Raw genomic sequence first — 18,421 nt, 5'->3', positions numbered from 1 at the left:
TACTTTTAAGCTACCTACAGTAGTTTTCTTCTGTAATAACAAGTTCAAGCACTGGTTCATGGGTGGAGGCAGCAGAGCCGTACAGCTCCAATACAGTAATGATGAGTGACAGGAGAGCCGGCCAATCAGAGGCGGGACTAAAGCTTTTAATGCTGTCAGAGGCTGCAGCTTTCAGTCTAGGAGCCACCTGTAGCAGGCAGCGAGTATACCACGGAGGGTAGAGCGTCTCTATCAGCACCGTTATATTCACCGTTATACCGGCTGGACACGGGACTTAACTAAACCGTCTGGTTCTCCTCAGTCGAGCCGTTTTACAACCGAAGACTTGAAAGATGTTTTTCAGTTATCTGCCTGTCGTGTGTCTCCTGGGCGCTGTCGTTAAAGGTGACCGAGGTTTAACTTCACACTATTTATTAGACTAGAAAACAGTTTGTAACTGTATATTATAATGATATAATGTATATATAATGAATATACCACACATTTGATTTGTAGTATGAGTGAAAGCCTTGGAATACATTGTCATGTTATTGTTTTACTTGTTTAACTGTAGTCAGCGCAGATTTAATAGGCAGTGGCGAGTGGTCCTTTACTTCCAATGACATTAAAGTAAAATAGGCTACTTAAAGTAAAAGTTCTGCAGTCAAAATGTTACTGAAGTAAATAGTAGTAATAGTAGGATATTAAGTGGCCTCTTTTCTGCTCCATTTAAGTAAAAGGGTACATCTTGAGTCATGGCCATGAATATTATAAAATATTTTACTAGAACTTTCTTTACTGGCAAAATTATCCTTCTGACATATATTACGTATGTGTATGTATGTGCTCAATGCATGTTTATTCTGGAGTTAGTGACAGAAAATCATGTATAGGTAAGTAATGATTATGACATTTTTCTTTTTTTTTTTGGTTTATTGACAACATTATATTAATAATACATATACAGCATATCAGACTTAGTCAGGAATAGAGCGATTAAGTATCTGGACTTATTATCATTGTTGGCCCTAGTCTGTTTACAGAATCCACCAACCTTTATTAAGACGAACAAGTCATGCATTAACACATATGAGAAAATAAAAAGTAAAGACCTAGAAAATTGGATCATAAGAACAAGTAAATGTTACATTTCTTTTAAGAAAGCTGACAATATAAAATGTCTAGACATCCAATGAAGGACATGGCTGTGTCACATTCAAGATGCAAATATTAATGAATTAATAAGTAACTCGTAAAAAAACACGCTAGGATACCCACATTCTGTTAGGGAATACTATCTAGCAGTCATTGTTCAGCCTTTGCTTTAAATGCAGGAGGATTTAAATAAAATGCATCTTTTCTTCTTCTTGTTTTCTACACATTCATGGAGTTTTTCCCCAAATAGTCTTAAACTCTGACTCACTGGTCCCTCGGTATGACTCAAAGCTCTCTGAGGGAGTACAGATGCCAGTGAGGAGGCATCAGTCACACAACAGCCGGCTCCCTGAAGCGCAGCACACTCCTCACACAAGGTTTACTCTGTGTGTGCATAAGCGGACCCCCTTGACAGCGTGGTGAAGCTGCCCTGAGGAATTTTGATGAGCTTTTCACTGAACAGATTCCCTAAGCTTAGTTGCAGTTAAATTCATTGGTCACCCTTTTTATTATTATTTTTGGACCGTTCTGAAGTGCATCTCTGTGTTTCAAGGTTCAATGTATGAAGACTGAGATTCAGTTACTGTCATGTGCCGGAGCCTCGCTGCAAGCCTGCAGGCCGTTTGTGTGGTTCCCTTCCTGTCATGTGTCTTCTTATGTAGAAACACAGAGTCTGAGCGAGACTGGAGGGAGGTGATCGAGGCTCCAGTTTGAGGCAGTTTGACAGAGTGCGTCTGAAGTAGCAGCAGTAAAGTGATCCAGATGAAAAGACCTCCTGTGGGTCGTCATCCTCCTTCTCTGAGTCTGGCACCACATGTTCTTGTGCCCTCTGTAAGAAATCTTCCAGAGAGAGTAGCAGAGCATGTTAAATGCTTTCCTCAATATTTTCTACCTGCTACTGTTTCCTCTCTTGGACCAAATGCTACGTATCATGTGTCACGTTTTGCTGGTTAGCCATCGTTAGGTCATTATTAGAGCATGCAAGGTCTTCTCAGGAGTTAACAGGCGGAACAGGAATGTGAGAGGATGCAGAATCATGTAGGGCTGCAAATATCGATTATTTTTACTATCAATTAATCTGAGCTTTATTTTCTCGATTAATCGCGTAGTTTATAACAAGAGGCTATGGTAATGAATTCAGTTTGGTTGTTTTGTCTGATTAAGGGTCTAAAACCTTAAGATATTCAATTTACTGCTATATATGGATATGACATTGAAAAACTTGAGAGGCTGGAACCATTTGGCATGTTTTCCTTTAAACATTACTGAAACAATTAATCGATTATCAAAATAGTTGCCACTAAATTTTCTGTCGATCCACTAATTGAGTAGTCTAGATTGACGGCGTTTCACTTCCGGGATTGTTCAGGTGCCGCTGGAAATTCGGCCGGATGTCCCTCATTTCCAGCCAGATGTCCGTCACCTTCCACTTTCTTTTTTATGAGGACTATGGTTAACTGCTCCTCAGATCTCTGCAGGGCAAATTCAGACAGCTAGATAGACTATCTGTCCAATTTGAGTTTTCTGTTGCACGACTAAAACAACCTTTGAACGTACACGTTCCACCAAAACAAGTTCCTTCCCGAGGCTATTTTGCAGAGGCACCGTCATATATTAGCGCCGCTCAAGATGATTGTGATTGGTTTAAAGAAATAAATAATAGTAATTGTTGCAGCTCGCACACATTACCATCCCTTATTTTTTAGCATTTATTTTACGTTATCAATTTCATTTACCCGTACCCTCACCTGCTAGCACGCATTGCTTTTACATCCACTTCTCATGCACACTTGTTACTGTTTCTTCCCCTGTCTTTTCTCCCTCTGTTGCTGCGTCCCTGCTGCATCCTGTTGGATTAGACCTGCTCTGGGGCAGTAAATCTCACTCTGTAATTGGAAAGCATGTGCTAGCGAAGCTTTAATTGGATATGATATGTGCAGAGGCCCTGCGAGTGAGTCCTGCTCCAGGGAGCCATCTGTTACCTCTGAGTTAGAGGTCCGCTTGCACAGATAAAGAGAGTTCATTTTTGTCTGTCTTGTCCCATTGATGACTGCTTAAACTGGAGACCTTTTGATGAAAAGGACCTACAGTTACAGTATGAGCTACTTAGTGTGTAATAGTCATTGGGAAACAACCATAGCTTTCTTCCAGAAGCTGAGATTTTTCCGTGTGTGTTGTTGGGCTGTGTGTGTGTGTCAGGCAATAGGCCTAACTCATCAGTAACAGCAGGAGGAACTGACAGTCCCAGCCAAGATGAAGTTTGTCCAGATGGGAGAGAGAGAGCAAAGTCTTAGCAGGACAAAGAGTATGTATCTTTATTGTGCTCAGTCCCCACTATTACTCATCTGTTAATTATATGTACATGATTCCATTGTCCCTGTATTAATATATCAGATAATCTTACTTACATTTGGCTGATAGGAAACTCCAATGTGTGATGATCTAATAAAGGAGTTACACTTAACATTTTATGTTAATACTCTCCTAAAAATGTCTTTTATAACGTTCCCCAGAAATGACCACTTACTAATTATAGGACAAATACACACAGCAGGTCAGCTAAACATGCAAAAATGTGACATTTTTCTACAGGCAAGCAATTCAACAGATATGAAAAATATAATTTCCAATACTAAATGAATAATGAATAAATATTTACTTGGATTTATATGTAGCAATTATTTCAGGAAAGTTCTTAAAACAAAGTATTATTAAGAAATTACAGACCTATAAAGAAATACTGTTAATAATTATTTAAAAGAATTGTCAGAGAATCCCACAGAAATCAGTAAATTCACTAAGAAAATAAATCTTAAGAAACTCACCTCATTTCTTTTCCTTTCTACCCATCAGCTTTTGACTGTAGGTACTTGAGTATTTCAAGTAACTCCTACTTTAAACTTCTATTAATGCTTTGCAAATTACGATTTCACATATGGTCCATAAAATGTCAAAAAAATAGTGTATAGCGGGCATCACCATATTCAAAAGCCCAATATGTTGTCATCAAATGTCTTATTTTGTCCGGCCAACTATCCAAATTTACAATTTACTATCACATAAGACAAAGAGTAGCAACTAATCCTCAGTCCCTCCAGGATTTCGCGGCCTTTTTTTGAGATTGTTGCAGCCCAAAATGCCTGATTTCGCAGGAGCTTTTGTGAAAAATTGCAATAAAAGTTCCAATGTCTTTGTCTGTTTGTTGCAATGAAGTTGTGGGAGACAGTGAAAGTTGCAAAAAAGTTGCAATATTTTTTTTTTTTTATAGTTCTTTAAAAACAAAAAGGAAACATGTTTTGGGGAGAATAAAACTACTCTGGGCTGAGTTTTCCTAGTAACCTTAATAAAAAGGCTCAGGATGCTGTAAATGTTGGTATAATATGAAAATGGCTGGTGGATTTAAGACAAAAAATAATAATTTATTGAATTAATCAAATTTGAACATGTCTGTCAGTGGCTTGTTGATCTTTACATTGTTATTTAATTTCCTGAAACGGCAGCAACTTCAGCGACTTTTAAATCGTTACAGTTTACATTGATGTTAAAATGTATACAGGTTGGCAGGACGGTCTGAAATGTTTTGCACGGTCTTTCGCTGTACGTTTTGTTGGTAAATGTGAGATGTTCGAGTCTCGTCTTCATATCAAAAACCAGGAAATGATCAACCCGTTCTCACTCCCGCTTGGTCATTGGCTCTCAGAGTGCACGTGGGACTGCTGTGATTGGTTGAATTCGCGTGAATTGGTGCGATCGCGACATCGTGAAATCCTGGAGGGACTGAATCCTACCAATTTAGAAGCCGGAACTAGTTTTGCTTGAAAAATTACTTTAACTATTAATCGATTATTAACAAAGTTGTCATTTTAGCTCTAACTGAGTTTATACAACCAACCATATTGAAAGAAATATATTGTTAGGCATATAGCCCAGCCCTTCATCTCGACCTGATGAGGCAATGTATCCCCTGATCAGAATTGTTGGCATGAGACACTCAGCAGGATGATAGACTGTTTGTTAGGGAAAATAAAAGCTCCTTCTCAGTTTGAGTCTGGTGACCCGGCTGTGTCGCTTTGATGTGGCAGCCCTCAGGCCTGATTTTCCCCTTAAACTGGCCTGTGTGTATCTGTTGGTGTACCATGAGGTTTTTGTAATGCAGGGATGGGCACCTTTAAATACCAGGAGGCCATAAAGCAGTATGTAAGAAATGTTGACTCTCATTAGCTGGCGAAGGGACCCAAAGTGTGACCAGTAATTAGCTGTGAGCTGTAGTCCAGTATGCCTCCAGCATTTTTGTCTTAGCTTGTTTCAGATGTCATACTACATGATTTCTTAAACACAGGCAAAACACACACACACACACACACACACACACACACACACACACACACAAAACACACAGGTTTGTGGCACTACACACACACACACACACACACACACACACACACACATACAAACACACACTATATTTCAGCTTTCCACATGCTGCCTTTTGGCCTCAGGCTCCTTCTGACTGTTTGGTCACAACCTTTCAGTTCATCGCCTGCTCTGTGTGCATTCTTTAATCAGGACCGTCCTTATGCAGTGCTGCTGGATGTGATAAAGAACTATTTCAGAAACACATTTTCCCCTATCCCAACAGTAAACTGGAAATATCTCATGGCGACATTGAGAAACCAGGAGAATGTTTGTCTGTAGCTCTCTGGACTGCTCAAGAATCCTTTTGGTGTGTAATCAATACAGATTTATTCTCGAGGAGTGGCAGCGTGGACAGGAAGTTAAGGTCGTGTGTTGATGGAACTGGATCTGACAGTCAGTTCGTGAGCAGGTACTTCACAGGAGTGCTATTGTCTTGCTTGAATAGAAATCCCCTGAAGTGCAGCGCTGCGCTGAAACACTAACGTCTGTCTCTCTCTGCTTCTGTTACTGTTAGTGATTTGAAGTGAGGCGAAGCTTTGACAGCTGAAAGCAGACATCTCCTTGGCAACAGATACACTCCCACACTGCTCTTGTTTGATTTCAACGTCGAGAAAGATCGAGGTGGAGAGGTGTGTCAGCTTTTATGAGGCTTTAGTACAATAATAGGTTGTTAAACCAAGTAGCAGGTTGAACCAAAGTACTCAGTGGGGAGAGCCGGACCTTCTTATTCACATCCTGCTGAATATGTGCTCGCAGGCCAACCTTAGACCCACTTGTCACCCTGCCTGACCCAGTCATCCCTTTTGTGTCTGCAGGGGATTATCCGGCTGTAGGTTAAATCCCTAGGGACAAGGCTTTCTGGTAGATGTGCAACGCAGAGTGTGCTCTTAATTGCTCCACTGTTTCAAGTCTGTAACACTAACCGTCTGTCTGTTTACATGATCTCATTTGGGTTTCATAAACATTTCCAGTATGGGTAACATTTACATCACAGGAGGCGCAGAAAAATGACGAGCGGCCCTGTCAAAGTAAAAAACAAACAAAGGCGTTAGGCTTCTAACATATAGTTTAAGAAATACTGTGGTCTGTGGTTAAGTGGGAGGTTTAAACATACATTGTTGCAACTATTGTTGTATCAGTCGTTGGCTTGGGCGTCATAGATTTTCTGTGAAACGTGTCACAGTTGTTTCTATGTACTTCATTTATGGCTGTAATTTCCATGTAAATGGAAATAGAGAAGCAGCACTGAACTTTGAAGGTGGAAGCTGTCACCAAATGACAGTGGAAGAACCACTGTGTTTGTTCTTGTTAAGCCATGTACTCATATTCTTGTTTGTGACAGTTTCTCTTTTGTCCATCACTTCCCTGTGTCCATGACAGTGTTTTTATGAAACCATAACATTTTCTTTGTATCTTTTAACTACTATTTTATTTCTAACTTGAAGGTAGAAGAACTACCTCAGCATGTTCAATATCATATTGTCAAGGTCTTATCTTCAGTCTTCTTCCATTAGCAACATCAGACCATAATCAGACCAAAATAATTGCAAGTGAAGGCTACATGAAAAAAGTGAGCCTTTACAACTCATTAGAAATGACACTGTAATGCTAATCTCATATCACATTTTTACTAGATGCATCACAACAATCTACTGACAGGTGAGACTCCAAACAAAAACCTTTCTTTCTTCCTCTCTGTTGTGCTCTACTTATAATCGTCTGAGCTGTAGAAGTAGTAGGTGATAAGAACGACAGTAGCATACTGATTGGGACCTTTCAAGAAGTATATTAATTACACTATTGGATTTCATAACTCATCACTGCTGCCAAGATATTTGTTATCTCTGTATTTTTCTAATGTCCAATCTGAGATAATGCTTTAATGTCATGGTTAACACATATGGCATTACTTTAATGCTTGTACATCAAGGACCAATATAACAACCTTAGGTTACTAAATCAGCCAACTTTTGACAATCTGTTGGGGTTCTGGGGATTCTGTTTTGCTCTTTTTGAGAAAATAGTAATTGTAGTAGTCATTTGGGTGAAATCCTTTTACTAATTTTAGTTTTCAGATTATTTTCATTCACACTGAATGAGCAGAAATGTAATATAATGAAAAAAGAATGAAGAGCTTTGTGTCAGATACTTGTAGTTTACTGTTTGAGAGATAGCTTTCTAGCAAGCTTAAACAAGACTAAGAAGCTAAAGTCATGCTAGCAGCTTTGTTAATGGTTAAAGGTGCCTTTATTGTCATTTCTAAGCATACACAGAGAAACAAAATTTGCATTGCAGTCAGTGAAATTTGCATTTAATGGCCGCAGTTCTTTATGGCCTTATGGCCGGGGCACTGACCTAACAAAACCCACACTAACACGGGGAGTCTTGCGAACTCCACACAGAAAGGCCCTGTCTGGACCGGGATCGATCCCCAGTATTCAGCACAGGTGCCACTACTAACCCTGAGCCACTGTGTGAGGCTGTACCCATGCACAGTGGAGCCTTGAGCTAAATGCTTACATCAGCATGCAACAATTGACAATGCTAACATGTTGTTGTTAAGCAGGTATTATGATCATCATAGTGTGTTAGCATTTTAACGTTTGCTAATTATCACTAAACACAAAGTGCAGCTGAGGATGATGGAACGTCAGTATTGCAGGTAGTTAGTCATAAACCAAAGTATTTGACACATTAAAATTTGGACACCATGTTGGTCAGTGGAACACAAAGGTGATCTAATTGAAAGTGAAACAATTCATCCTAAGGGGACCATTAATATATGTACCAATCTGTGTTAAAAATTGGATTTCTAAAATGTTAAGGAGGCCAACTGCCTTTCCCTCCGCTTGCAGATCTACCTGTTGGCTCTGACACTGGCATGTCCACCACTGTACTGCCTACTGTAGTGGAGCATATCATGCACACCTGACTAATATAGGATGGAGTGTAAACTGAAACTGGCTGCCCAGTTTCTATGAAGCAATAGGAATCTGAAAACTTTTTTTGATAGAAGCAGATAAAACTTCAGCCTTTGAGATTTACCGGAATGTAAAGTATGCAGGAATGTGGTGAAATGCTTAACCTTCAACTCAGTCGTTCATGGAAACACACAAGTCCTTGCAATTGATACTCTACTAAAATGTAACACAGGGCTAATCAAGACAGAGTCGACTGGATCTGATTTAAGAGGTTTTTCCATTAATCTTGATCTCTGGTCCTCCAGTAAGATTAGTTCATTGCCCTTAAGTCTTAATCTAGAAGAGCCAGTCACAAATTGATACATCTGTGTTTTACAACAATGATCTCACACTATGCTACTTGACATATGGATCTACCCCTGCTTAACTCTGCCACTTCTTAATTTTATGACCATATAAATCATGACAGCACACTGAACAAATAGGAGGCAACTCTTTCCGTTAAGATGGTCACATGAAGTTGGCATTTGCGGTAGTTCTAATCTGCTGAGTCACAGCTTTTGTCAACTTTTTACGCACTCAATGTTGAATGTTTATTTACATACTCTCCTGTCATTGTGGTGGACAGTGTGCAGGTCAACGAGCTTACTGTAGAAAGTAGATGATCTAGTTAGATTTTGAACACTGAGTTAATATTCAGAGCTCCCATTTGCTGTGAATGTGAACATGTGAATACAAGTACATTGACATGGAAATGTTTGCTAATTAATGCTATATTTTCCCTCAGTAATTAGCATGCAACTCATAACACAGCTTAAAGCTGCTCTAATCAATATTTGTAGATTAACAATGGATCAAATGAATACTTGTTTATGAAAGGTGTTGCTTGTACTGATGAACCCAAAGAGAATTATCACTCTGCAGATTTCCTCCTGCAGAGTATTTTAGCATCTTTTAGCTGATTGTTTTGGCTATATGGTCCTCAGCTTTACGGTTTTGGTTCACTCTCACCACTCTCATCAGCGTTTCCAACAGCAGCAGACAGTGAAAAATCTGTGTTAAACCACCTGTACATTACCTGCCCGAGTAAATATTTGACTTACATTTATCTGTTGGACACAAACACAACATCAAATGAATGCTAATGTTGCTATACAGCACATATGAATTGTTTTTGTGCTTTTGTTTTGACTGTAGGATTGACAACAACAGATCCCATCACACTAAATTCATCGTCAATCGTCATTACCGATCAGGGAATGATCAATGAGACATCCACCACTTCTTCAACTGCAAACTCAAATTCAAGCAGCAACACAGAGCCCTTCACAGCCTCAATACCTACTACAACAAAAGAAGATGCCAACACTGATATGAAACCATCCACCACCAATGCAGAGACAACCCCCCAGATCAGCAGCGAGTCCAGGACCACCACAGCAGCAGTCAGCAGCAACCCAACTGACTCTCCATCAGGTCCAACCAGCGCTACAAAACTGTCCACCGCAAGCCCAGAGACAAGTCATCCCACCAACACCAGTGAGACTACTGCTATTACACCGACCCCACCCACCAGCAACGACACAACTGCTATTACACTGACCCCATACACCAGCAACGACTCAACTGCTATTACACCGACCCCACCCACCAGCAACGACACAACTGCTATTATACCGACCCCATACACCAGCAACGACTCAACTGCTATTACACCGACCCCACCCACCAGCAACGACACAACTGCTATTACACCGACCGCACACACCAGCAACGACTCAACTGCTATTACACCGACCCCATACACCAGCAATGACACAACTGCTATTACACCGACCGCACACACCAGCAATGACACAACTGCTATTACACCGACCCCATACACCAGCAATGACACAACTGCTATTACACCGACCCCATACACCAGCAATGACACAACTGCTATTACACCGACCCCATACACCAGCAATGACACAACTGCTATTACACCGACCGCACACACCAGCAACGACTCAACTGCTATTACACCGACCCCATACACCAGCAATGACACAACTGCTATTACACCGACCGCACACACCAGCAACGACTCAATTGCTATTACACCGACCGCACACACCAGCAATGACACAACTGCTATTACACCGACCCCATACACCAGCAATGACACAACTGCTATTACACCGACCCCATACACCAGCAATGACACAACTGCTATTACACCGACCGCACACACCAGCAACGACTCAACTGCTATTACACCGACCCCATACACCAGCAATGACACAACTGCTATTACACCGACCGCACACACCAGCAACGACTCAACTGCTATTACACCGACCGCACACACCAGCAACGACTCAACTGCTATTACACCGACCCCATACACCAGCAATGACACAACTGCTATTACACCGACCCCATACACCAGCAACGACACAACTGCTACTACACCGACCCTACACACCAGCAACAATTCAACTGCTATTACACCGACCGCACACACCAGCAACGACTCAACTGCTATTACACCGACCCCATACACCAGCAATGACACAACTGCTATTACACCGACCCCATACACCAGCAACGACACAACTGCTATTACACCGACCCTACACACCAGCAACGACTCAACTGCTATTACACCGACCCCATACACCAGCAACGACACAACTGCTATTACACCGACCCTACACACCAGCAACAAGTCAACTGCTATTACACCGACCGCACACACCAGCAACGACTCAACTGCTATTACACCGACCCCACACACCAGCAACAACTCAACTGCTATTACACCGACCCCACACACCAGTAACGACTCAACTGCCATTACACCGACCCCATACACCAGCAATGACACAACCTCCGTTACAGCCATGACACAGTCGAGCAACATCACAACAACTGCAGCGACCACACAAACCAGCAACGGCACAGCAAGTACAAGTACAGTAACTCCAGGAATTTCTACAGCTGTACTAACTTCAACTACACTAACAAACTCTACTCACACCTCTACTGAGAATTCCACATCCACCACCACACCCTCATCCTCAACTGTCACCACAAATGCAACACTCACCCCCTCTGGACCCCCACCCTCTTCACCTACCTCCATCTCTACCTCCAGCACTCTCCCTGCAAAAACCTCCCCAGGAAGTAGCACTGCACCCCCCAGTGGAAATAACACCACCCTTAGTCCCTCAACAACAACCTCAGGAGGTAGGACTAACAGCATGATGATGTGTGTTCTTACAGAATAATATACTTTAACATGCAGGTGAGTAGGAATTCAGCAAGGACCATGAGTTAAGGTTGCATTAGGCAATTATACAAGAGGGATGCTAAATGCTGAGTCCTTTGGAGATTTTCAGGTCTCTTTTGAATGACGCAGTCTTTGAACCTTTTTCTTTAAACATCTTTGTATGTTCTTAATAAGACTAAGAGTCTACAGCCATGCACTGCAAGGCTGTACTTATGCACAGAAGTGATTTGAGCTCAATGCTAACATCAGCATGTTAACATGCTCAGACTGACAATGCTAACATGATGCTGAGAAGGTATAATGTTTACCAGGGTCATGATCTTAGTATAGCGTGCTAACATTTGTTAAGTAGCTCTATGAGAAGCACTCTGTTTAAATGTCCTTGGATTGATTTTTACTCTTTTTATGTTAAAGTGACCGACCACACCACTTTGACTCATTCAACTGAACCAACTAGTGGCAATACAACAGCCTCATCCACTACCAATCCAACCTTCACCACCCCCACCAACCTGCGACCAACAGACATGACCACCAACAACCCCACCACAGCTGCCCCAACCTTCCCTCCAGTCATAGGTGCGTACTTTTCTCATCTCAAGTTCATTGTCCAGGTGCATAATTTCATAGATCAACTCAATCAAAGAAAAATAATAAAAGTAACAGATTTCTTGGTTGGAATCAAATCCTGCATACACAAGGAGCCACATCGCAAGAGATAATTACTTTCATGTTTTTTGTGTTAAAATGGTTAATAATCAGAAAAAAAGGAAATATATTTGATTAAATCAATATTTAATCTAATATAGTTCAATCAATATTTTTAAAATAACTAAATCAAACCATAATGTAAACAATGTGACAATGTGAAAGGTGTCGCTCATAGTGTTTGTCTGAATTTGCAGCTCCCCTCAGCTATACAAAGCTTTATAGTGAGTTTCAGCTCATTGTTTAGCTGTCCGGCCCAAAACTTTACTGGTTCACTCTTGCTGCTGTCATAGCGTTGTCTTGGCCGCAGGAGGCAGCTGCTTTCAGCAAAAAAGCTCTGATAAGCCTACTGTACACTATATGCTCAGCTCCAAACGGCAGACTGCCACAGTTAGCAACTAGCTTGTGAACAAAGTGGAGCGAAATAGCTAGATATTTCTATCAGGAGTTGGTAGAGACCAAACAGTGCTAAAGGAGAGTGACTATTGGACATACATTTATCAGGTGGCCAGAAACACGACTCCAATTGAATGATAATGTTGCTGGATGTGTAAATAAGCAGCTGTTTGTGATCACAATTGCCATATCAACTCAAAAGGTGATGGTTGTGTTCACAACCTCTTTCTGCTGCCCCCAAGTGGCCAAAATAACCAGTAATTGCAGATTTAACAAATTTAGTTCACATGACAAAAGAAAATTAGATGGCCAGTTGTTTAACGCATAATTTTTCTTCCATCTCTCATCAGTGTGCCCTGCCGTCCCATGCCCACTTGAAAGCGTATGTCTTAATGGTACTTGCCAGTGTCTGTCTGGTAGCTTCCTGGTGAATGGCCGCTGTGTACCCGGTAAGAATATAACAACATTGCTTGTCTGGTCAGATGAGAAATGACCATAACAAAATGGGGTGGTGGCGGTAAAAATAAAATCTTTTTCTTTTCTCTCCACCTCTTTATTCAGCTCAAGTGTTCCCAGGCCAGCTTCATATCACCTCCTTGACTTTTGATAATGAAATGAGCAACAGGTCCTCAGCAATATTCCAACAGACGGCGGCTCAGATCTCAGCAACGGTAGGTTGTGAGCTCACGAAGCATTTTGAATTTCTATAAAGAATGCACCTCTCTCTCAGTCATTAAACCACATGCTTATTCTGGTTCACAGCTCAGAGATGCCCTCAAAGATCTGCAGGGGTATAAACAGTCTGATGTTGTGCAACTTGAGTGAGTATTTTGTCTTTCTCTTCTGCAGAAAGATAATATGTAATATGTTACCAAAGTTTTTTTTAAACCTTTTTTGGTGCTTTTCTTTAATTCTCTAGACCAGGAAGTGTGCAAGCCACTGTAAATAACATATTTGAAATGACCACCGATACTCAAGAGTCTGTTGATCAGGCCATTAAGAACGCTATAGCAGCAGCACCAGCAACTGGATTGTTGGCTCACGCTACATTTATAGGTGAGTACTGCTAGTACACTGATTGATTTTGGTTGAGAGCCTGATATGTATGAGTAACAGGCTACATTATTTCAAGAAGATGTTTTTTTTCTCACACACCGTTTTACATCTTCTCTGTCTTAGCTACAAACCTATGTGAGCAGAAACCAATACCCTGTGATATCTCCACTACAACGTGCACAAATACAAATGGCCGTGCTGTTTGTTCCTGTAAAGAAGGCTACATCTCCATCCTGTACTCCAACACCACCTGCATAGGTAAAAGTATTCAGACTAGGTTTAAATTAGCAAACTAGAACATGTTGCTGTGGTACTTATATTGTGTCGTTAATGTTCAAAAATGTGTAATCTCTACAATGTTCTGCTGGCCTGGCACTATAGATTATTAAAGTTTAATGTATAGAACTGATGACCAACAGCATCTGAGACAAGCTCAAGTGAAGTTTTCCCAGCTGATCTAGTTAAAGAAAACTGTAACAGAACCTTCTTATCCTCAGTGAAATACTTGTTTGTGAGAATGAGGGGGAGAAACAACAGGGAGCGCGACTCAGAGACAAGGTCAAGAACTGTAGCCTTTTCTTCATGCCAACCCTTGACTCTTATTTCATTTATCTCTAATTTATTTCTTTTTAAAGTGGGGTTGTTTCCCTGGAAACAGGTGGAAGAATCACAGCTTCTCTCTCTCTCTCTCTCTCTCTCTCTCTCTCTCTCTCTCTCTCTCTTGCTCTGTTGAGGGTTGTGATCAAGGAGATTGGCTATAGGAAGACAGTTTCTTTCCCAGGAAATACATAATGCACCATTATATGCTTGTTAGTAATGGTCATTGTGCAGCCTACATATAAAGAGGCTCATATTGTGCTCATGATTTCATTGCGTGTGCAACCAGGCGTACTGTACGTCTCCATCAACCATGACTGAGTCTGAAACTGTAGCTTGTTATATGTTCTTATTTCAATCTCTTTGTGCAAAACATTGTGTGTTTCGATTATTGTGTTTTTCTTTGTAGCATGTGCAAGTGGGTGGAGGGCAGTGGGAGACACATGTCAATCGTGAGTACACACACTTTTAATTTTGTTTACAGGGTAACTTTTTATGTGCAGGTGGTGGGTGTCTGTGTATTTCTGTCTCCAATAACTCCATTAACATGCATGTCGGCTCTTAAATACAAATGTCATTGTGTTTAAATGCTCTGTTTTGTCTTTCAGATGTGCATTTGGATATGCTGGCTTCAACTGCAATGATTGTGAGTAGCAACACTATGATGCAGCAGCAGTAGTAACAGTTTTGTGCTGATGACCCATGAAAATCTAAATATGTGTTCATGTGTGTGTTTAAAGCCGCTCTGCTGGCAGTGGTGGTCATCTCCTGTGTACTGGGAGGAGTTCTTCTCATCATTGTTCTGGCTTTGCTCATATGCTTTTGCTGGTGAGCATATTAAAAAAAACTCCTATGCTCACACTTTGACCCACATTAGCCTGTAAATATTTAGCAATATATGGCTTTGGTTATTCGCAAAAGTGGATTTTTGAAGAAAGTGTTGTTTCAGCATCTTTTTTTTGCCTATATTTCTATGTGTAGTTCAGACCTGTAATGAAATGTAATCACTTTAATGCTATCAAAGCAGTTATATGTAACCTAGATGTCTAAAAAGCTCACCTTTCAGACCATCAAAACTTAAAATGGATCAATTCATTGTTGGATTTGAAAAAGAAAAGAATATGCATGCACATTTTACATTCTTCATTGTCTGTACATCAGGAGGAGATGTTCAAAGAGCAAGCCGGACTACAGCAGCAGTCCATACTCATCAGGTGACATAAACCAGCCCTGGCCCACTGGCATCACCCCTATCCCCCGTGCCTCCACAAACTGTTATGAAGCTCCTCCCATAGAGATGGCAGAAGGAGGCAGCACTCGTGTCCTGGCGGACAAAAATCATCAAACCAACGGATTGGTGAGTCATCCCACATCGCCTCTGTCGTCTGAATTACCTACCACAAATCCTCAGACTCACTGTCTTGCATAGTGTTGATCATCCACCAAATCCGCCTTTAGTTTGTGCAATGTTGCCCCACCATCTTGCATCTAGAATGCATCTGCTTATTAACTTGAAACCCAGCCAGTAGGCATGGATTTGATCGATTGCAGGTGAAAAATACATCTAGGTGTAGGATAAATCTGGCTGTTGTGTTCGATTAGGTTGAAAAGTGGAAGTTTTTTAAAGACTTCTGGGCTCCATATAACGTTGTTTCAACATCATTTTAATGACTAAAATTCAATGTGTAGTTGGGACCTGCTATACATTAAAACACAGTCTTTTAAATGTGTTTTTAAGCTCCTAAATTTGAAAGTTAGCTTAGTTTTTAACCCTAGCCACCTGGATGTGATTTAACCTGCAAATCAACAAATCCATGCTCACTGGGCACACATCTTGTATCAATTCAGAGACAGATTAGATCATTTGATGATATACTTTCAGTCCTGCACACACCAGTATGTTTAACCCAATCATCCAGAATGTATATTTAGTGCTAGCATGTAGCACCCTCCCATGCACCCTGCTTTGCCTGACTCCCAGTGTGTTGCTTTAGGGGTTTCAGCTGAAGCTCAAAGGATGGAAAAAGGTAAGGCATGGTATTGCTGTAAATTTCTGATTTGCCCCCTGCTGATTTAGATGGGCAACACAGTAATAATTAAGGTAGCAGGATTTCTGGGTGATGGGGAGCTTCATGAAACATCTCTGATAGTTGTGGAAAGCCATGTGCTTTCATCTACATGTGAATGTAGTGAGTGACAGTTCAAAGAAGCTCAGCTGATGCTAGTTTGGGAATAGTCACTTTCACCACACATTGGTGACGGTGGTTACTTATGTATGTCCGCTTGGCTTTTGTGTATGAATGTTTGAAGTCTCTACATCTGAAAGACACTAATACGCTGATTGTTTCCACTGACATTCTAGTCGGGATCATACGATCTCAACCCAGATGCAATGCGCACCTTCAAAGGTAAAAATCCGTCCCGTTACTCCTATCTGGTTCAAGGCCACGAGAACCCCTACTTCTTACCAGGAGAGGACAAGAGGAACTGATGAAGTCCATGCAGAAATGAGGAGCATGGGATCAAAAAGAAACCACTGATTTAAAACACTGTCTACAGGTTTCCTGAGCAGGATCAGGTTATTTATTCATTCTTGACCTTGCTTGTATTAATAATAAATCATAAAAGACATTTCTTAACTGGGAAACAGCCACCAAAGAGATTTATTCAAACCATCAAGAACATTTTAATTATTTTTTTTAAGTGAGGTTGTGTGCATTATGTCTGTTCTTTGAAAACAGCTAAATGCTGCAGATCACAACCAGTAGATGTTGCTGTTACTCAGTGTAATTCTCCTGCCGTTTCATAAGGTACATTTGACTTTTTTATGCTTTTAAGAAATCATCCTTTAGTATTTTTAAATGAAGCTTCTTATATTGCTAATTACACTAAAGTGTTTGTTAAGTTTACCACCAGTTTTCCTCTGAAATCAAAGGTAAATTGAATGTGGGCTTTCAGGGGCTACTAGATATTTTTCTTATGGGTATTTTTTAGAAAAACTAATCTTGTACAACTCAAAGGGGCTGGATCCCCGGTTGGGGGTATTTTTTTTAAAGGGATTCATATTATAGCTTTCTAAATCTGAGTACTCTGTATTTGTTGAAGCTGCACTTGCAAAATGTGCCTGTTTTTGTTTGTCTGTTTGTCAAACAGGTAACATACAAAGCTGATGATAATACCTATCTCCTGGATGTGCCAATTATTACGTGAATACATTTCTTTTGAAAACTCTATATATATATATATATATATATATATATATATTTATCATTGTGTGTCTGAGATAGTGCACTATTTTATAAGTGGGAAAAAGGTTTTGTAAATTATTAAAGATCTTTTGGCACAGAATGTGTATGTGTGTATGTGCGTGTGTGTGTGTATGCAATGGAAATAAAGTCATTTAAAAACAGTCTTGTTTCTCATTATTGGTGGATACTTAAACAGCTTTGTCACCCCATAATTCAAACTTTTGTGAATTTCTAAATCTTTTACAGCCTATTTGTTTCACTGATTATTATCTGTGTCAAGTAGGAAGGCACTCTGATATCTGAATAGTTGGTCTACTTAAAGGGATAGTTGGGATCTTTTGAAGTGGGGTTGTATGAGGTACTTATCCATAGTCAGTGTATTACCTACAGTACATACGCTCCCAGTTTAGAGAAGCAGGCAGGAGTACCGACCCGGAAGCTAAGCAATGTACTGCTGTGGACGGGGGCAGCAGCTAAACTTATTCTAGCAACCCAACAAAATCTATATCAGTTTAAGTATATGCTATTAAAATATTTTCACCCCTTTACCTTGTCATCAGACAGCCCTTTACGACAGGGAACTGAAGCCATTATATCGCTCTCTTGAAAGCCACCAGACTGACAAAAACAGAACACAGGTCTACTGCTGCCTCGATCATTTTGATATA

General features: G+C 40.6%; 1 protein-coding gene across 2 annotated transcripts; it reads left to right on the top strand.

Annotated features, from left to right (window-relative positions):
- Window positions 1-170: 170 nt before the first annotated feature.
- Window positions 171-17,914, top strand: si:ch211-198m17.1 (uncharacterized protein PB18E9.04c). Of its 2 annotated transcripts, XM_035996925.1 has the most exons (15): window positions 171-384; window positions 9,669-9,724; window positions 9,869-11,705; window positions 12,163-12,327; window positions 13,203-13,301; window positions 13,414-13,523; window positions 13,615-13,673; window positions 13,772-13,908; window positions 14,032-14,166; window positions 14,915-14,957; window positions 15,114-15,151; window positions 15,246-15,333; window positions 15,667-15,862; window positions 16,868-17,014; window positions 17,084-17,914. In XM_035996925.1, exons 1-14 carry the CDS (start codon window positions 333-335, stop codon window positions 16,994-16,996), a joined length of 3,144 nt encoding a protein of 1,047 aa, XP_035852818.1. In that variant the 5' UTR covers window positions 171-332; the 3' UTR covers window positions 16,997-17,014; window positions 17,084-17,914. The 2 variants fall into 2 exon arrangements, with proteins under 2 accessions (XP_035852818.1, XP_035852819.1); XM_035996926.1 differs by lacking the exons at window positions 9,669-9,724; window positions 17,084-17,914 and having other exon boundaries at window positions 174-384; window positions 9,870-11,705; window positions 16,868-17,028.
- The last annotated feature ends 507 nt before the right edge of the window (window positions 17,915-18,421 follow it).

The sequence above is a fragment of the Sander lucioperca genome, chromosome 21 (assembly GCF_008315115.2).
Source record: "Sander lucioperca isolate FBNREF2018 chromosome 21, SLUC_FBN_1.2, whole genome shotgun sequence".
NCBI lineage: Eukaryota > Metazoa > Chordata > Actinopteri > Perciformes > Percidae > Sander > Sander lucioperca.
This window is presented reverse-complemented; position numbering and strand designations above follow the sequence as displayed.

What these genes read in the sequence shown, in the direction of transcription:
- si:ch211-198m17.1 (XM_035996925.1), top strand. Translation starts at nt 333, where the DNA reads ATGTTTTTCAGTTATCTGCCTGTCGTGTGTCTCCTGGGCGCTGTCGTT. An exon ending in GAATGGCCGCTGTGTACCCG is followed by an intron (nt 13,302 to 13,413) that starts GTAAGAATATAA and finishes CTCTTTATTCAG; the next exon opens with CTCAAGTGTTCCCAGGCCAG. An exon ending in ATCATCAAACCAACGGATTG is followed by an intron (nt 15,863 to 16,867) that starts GTGAGTCATCCC and finishes CTGACATTCTAG; the next exon opens with TCGGGATCATACGATCTCAA.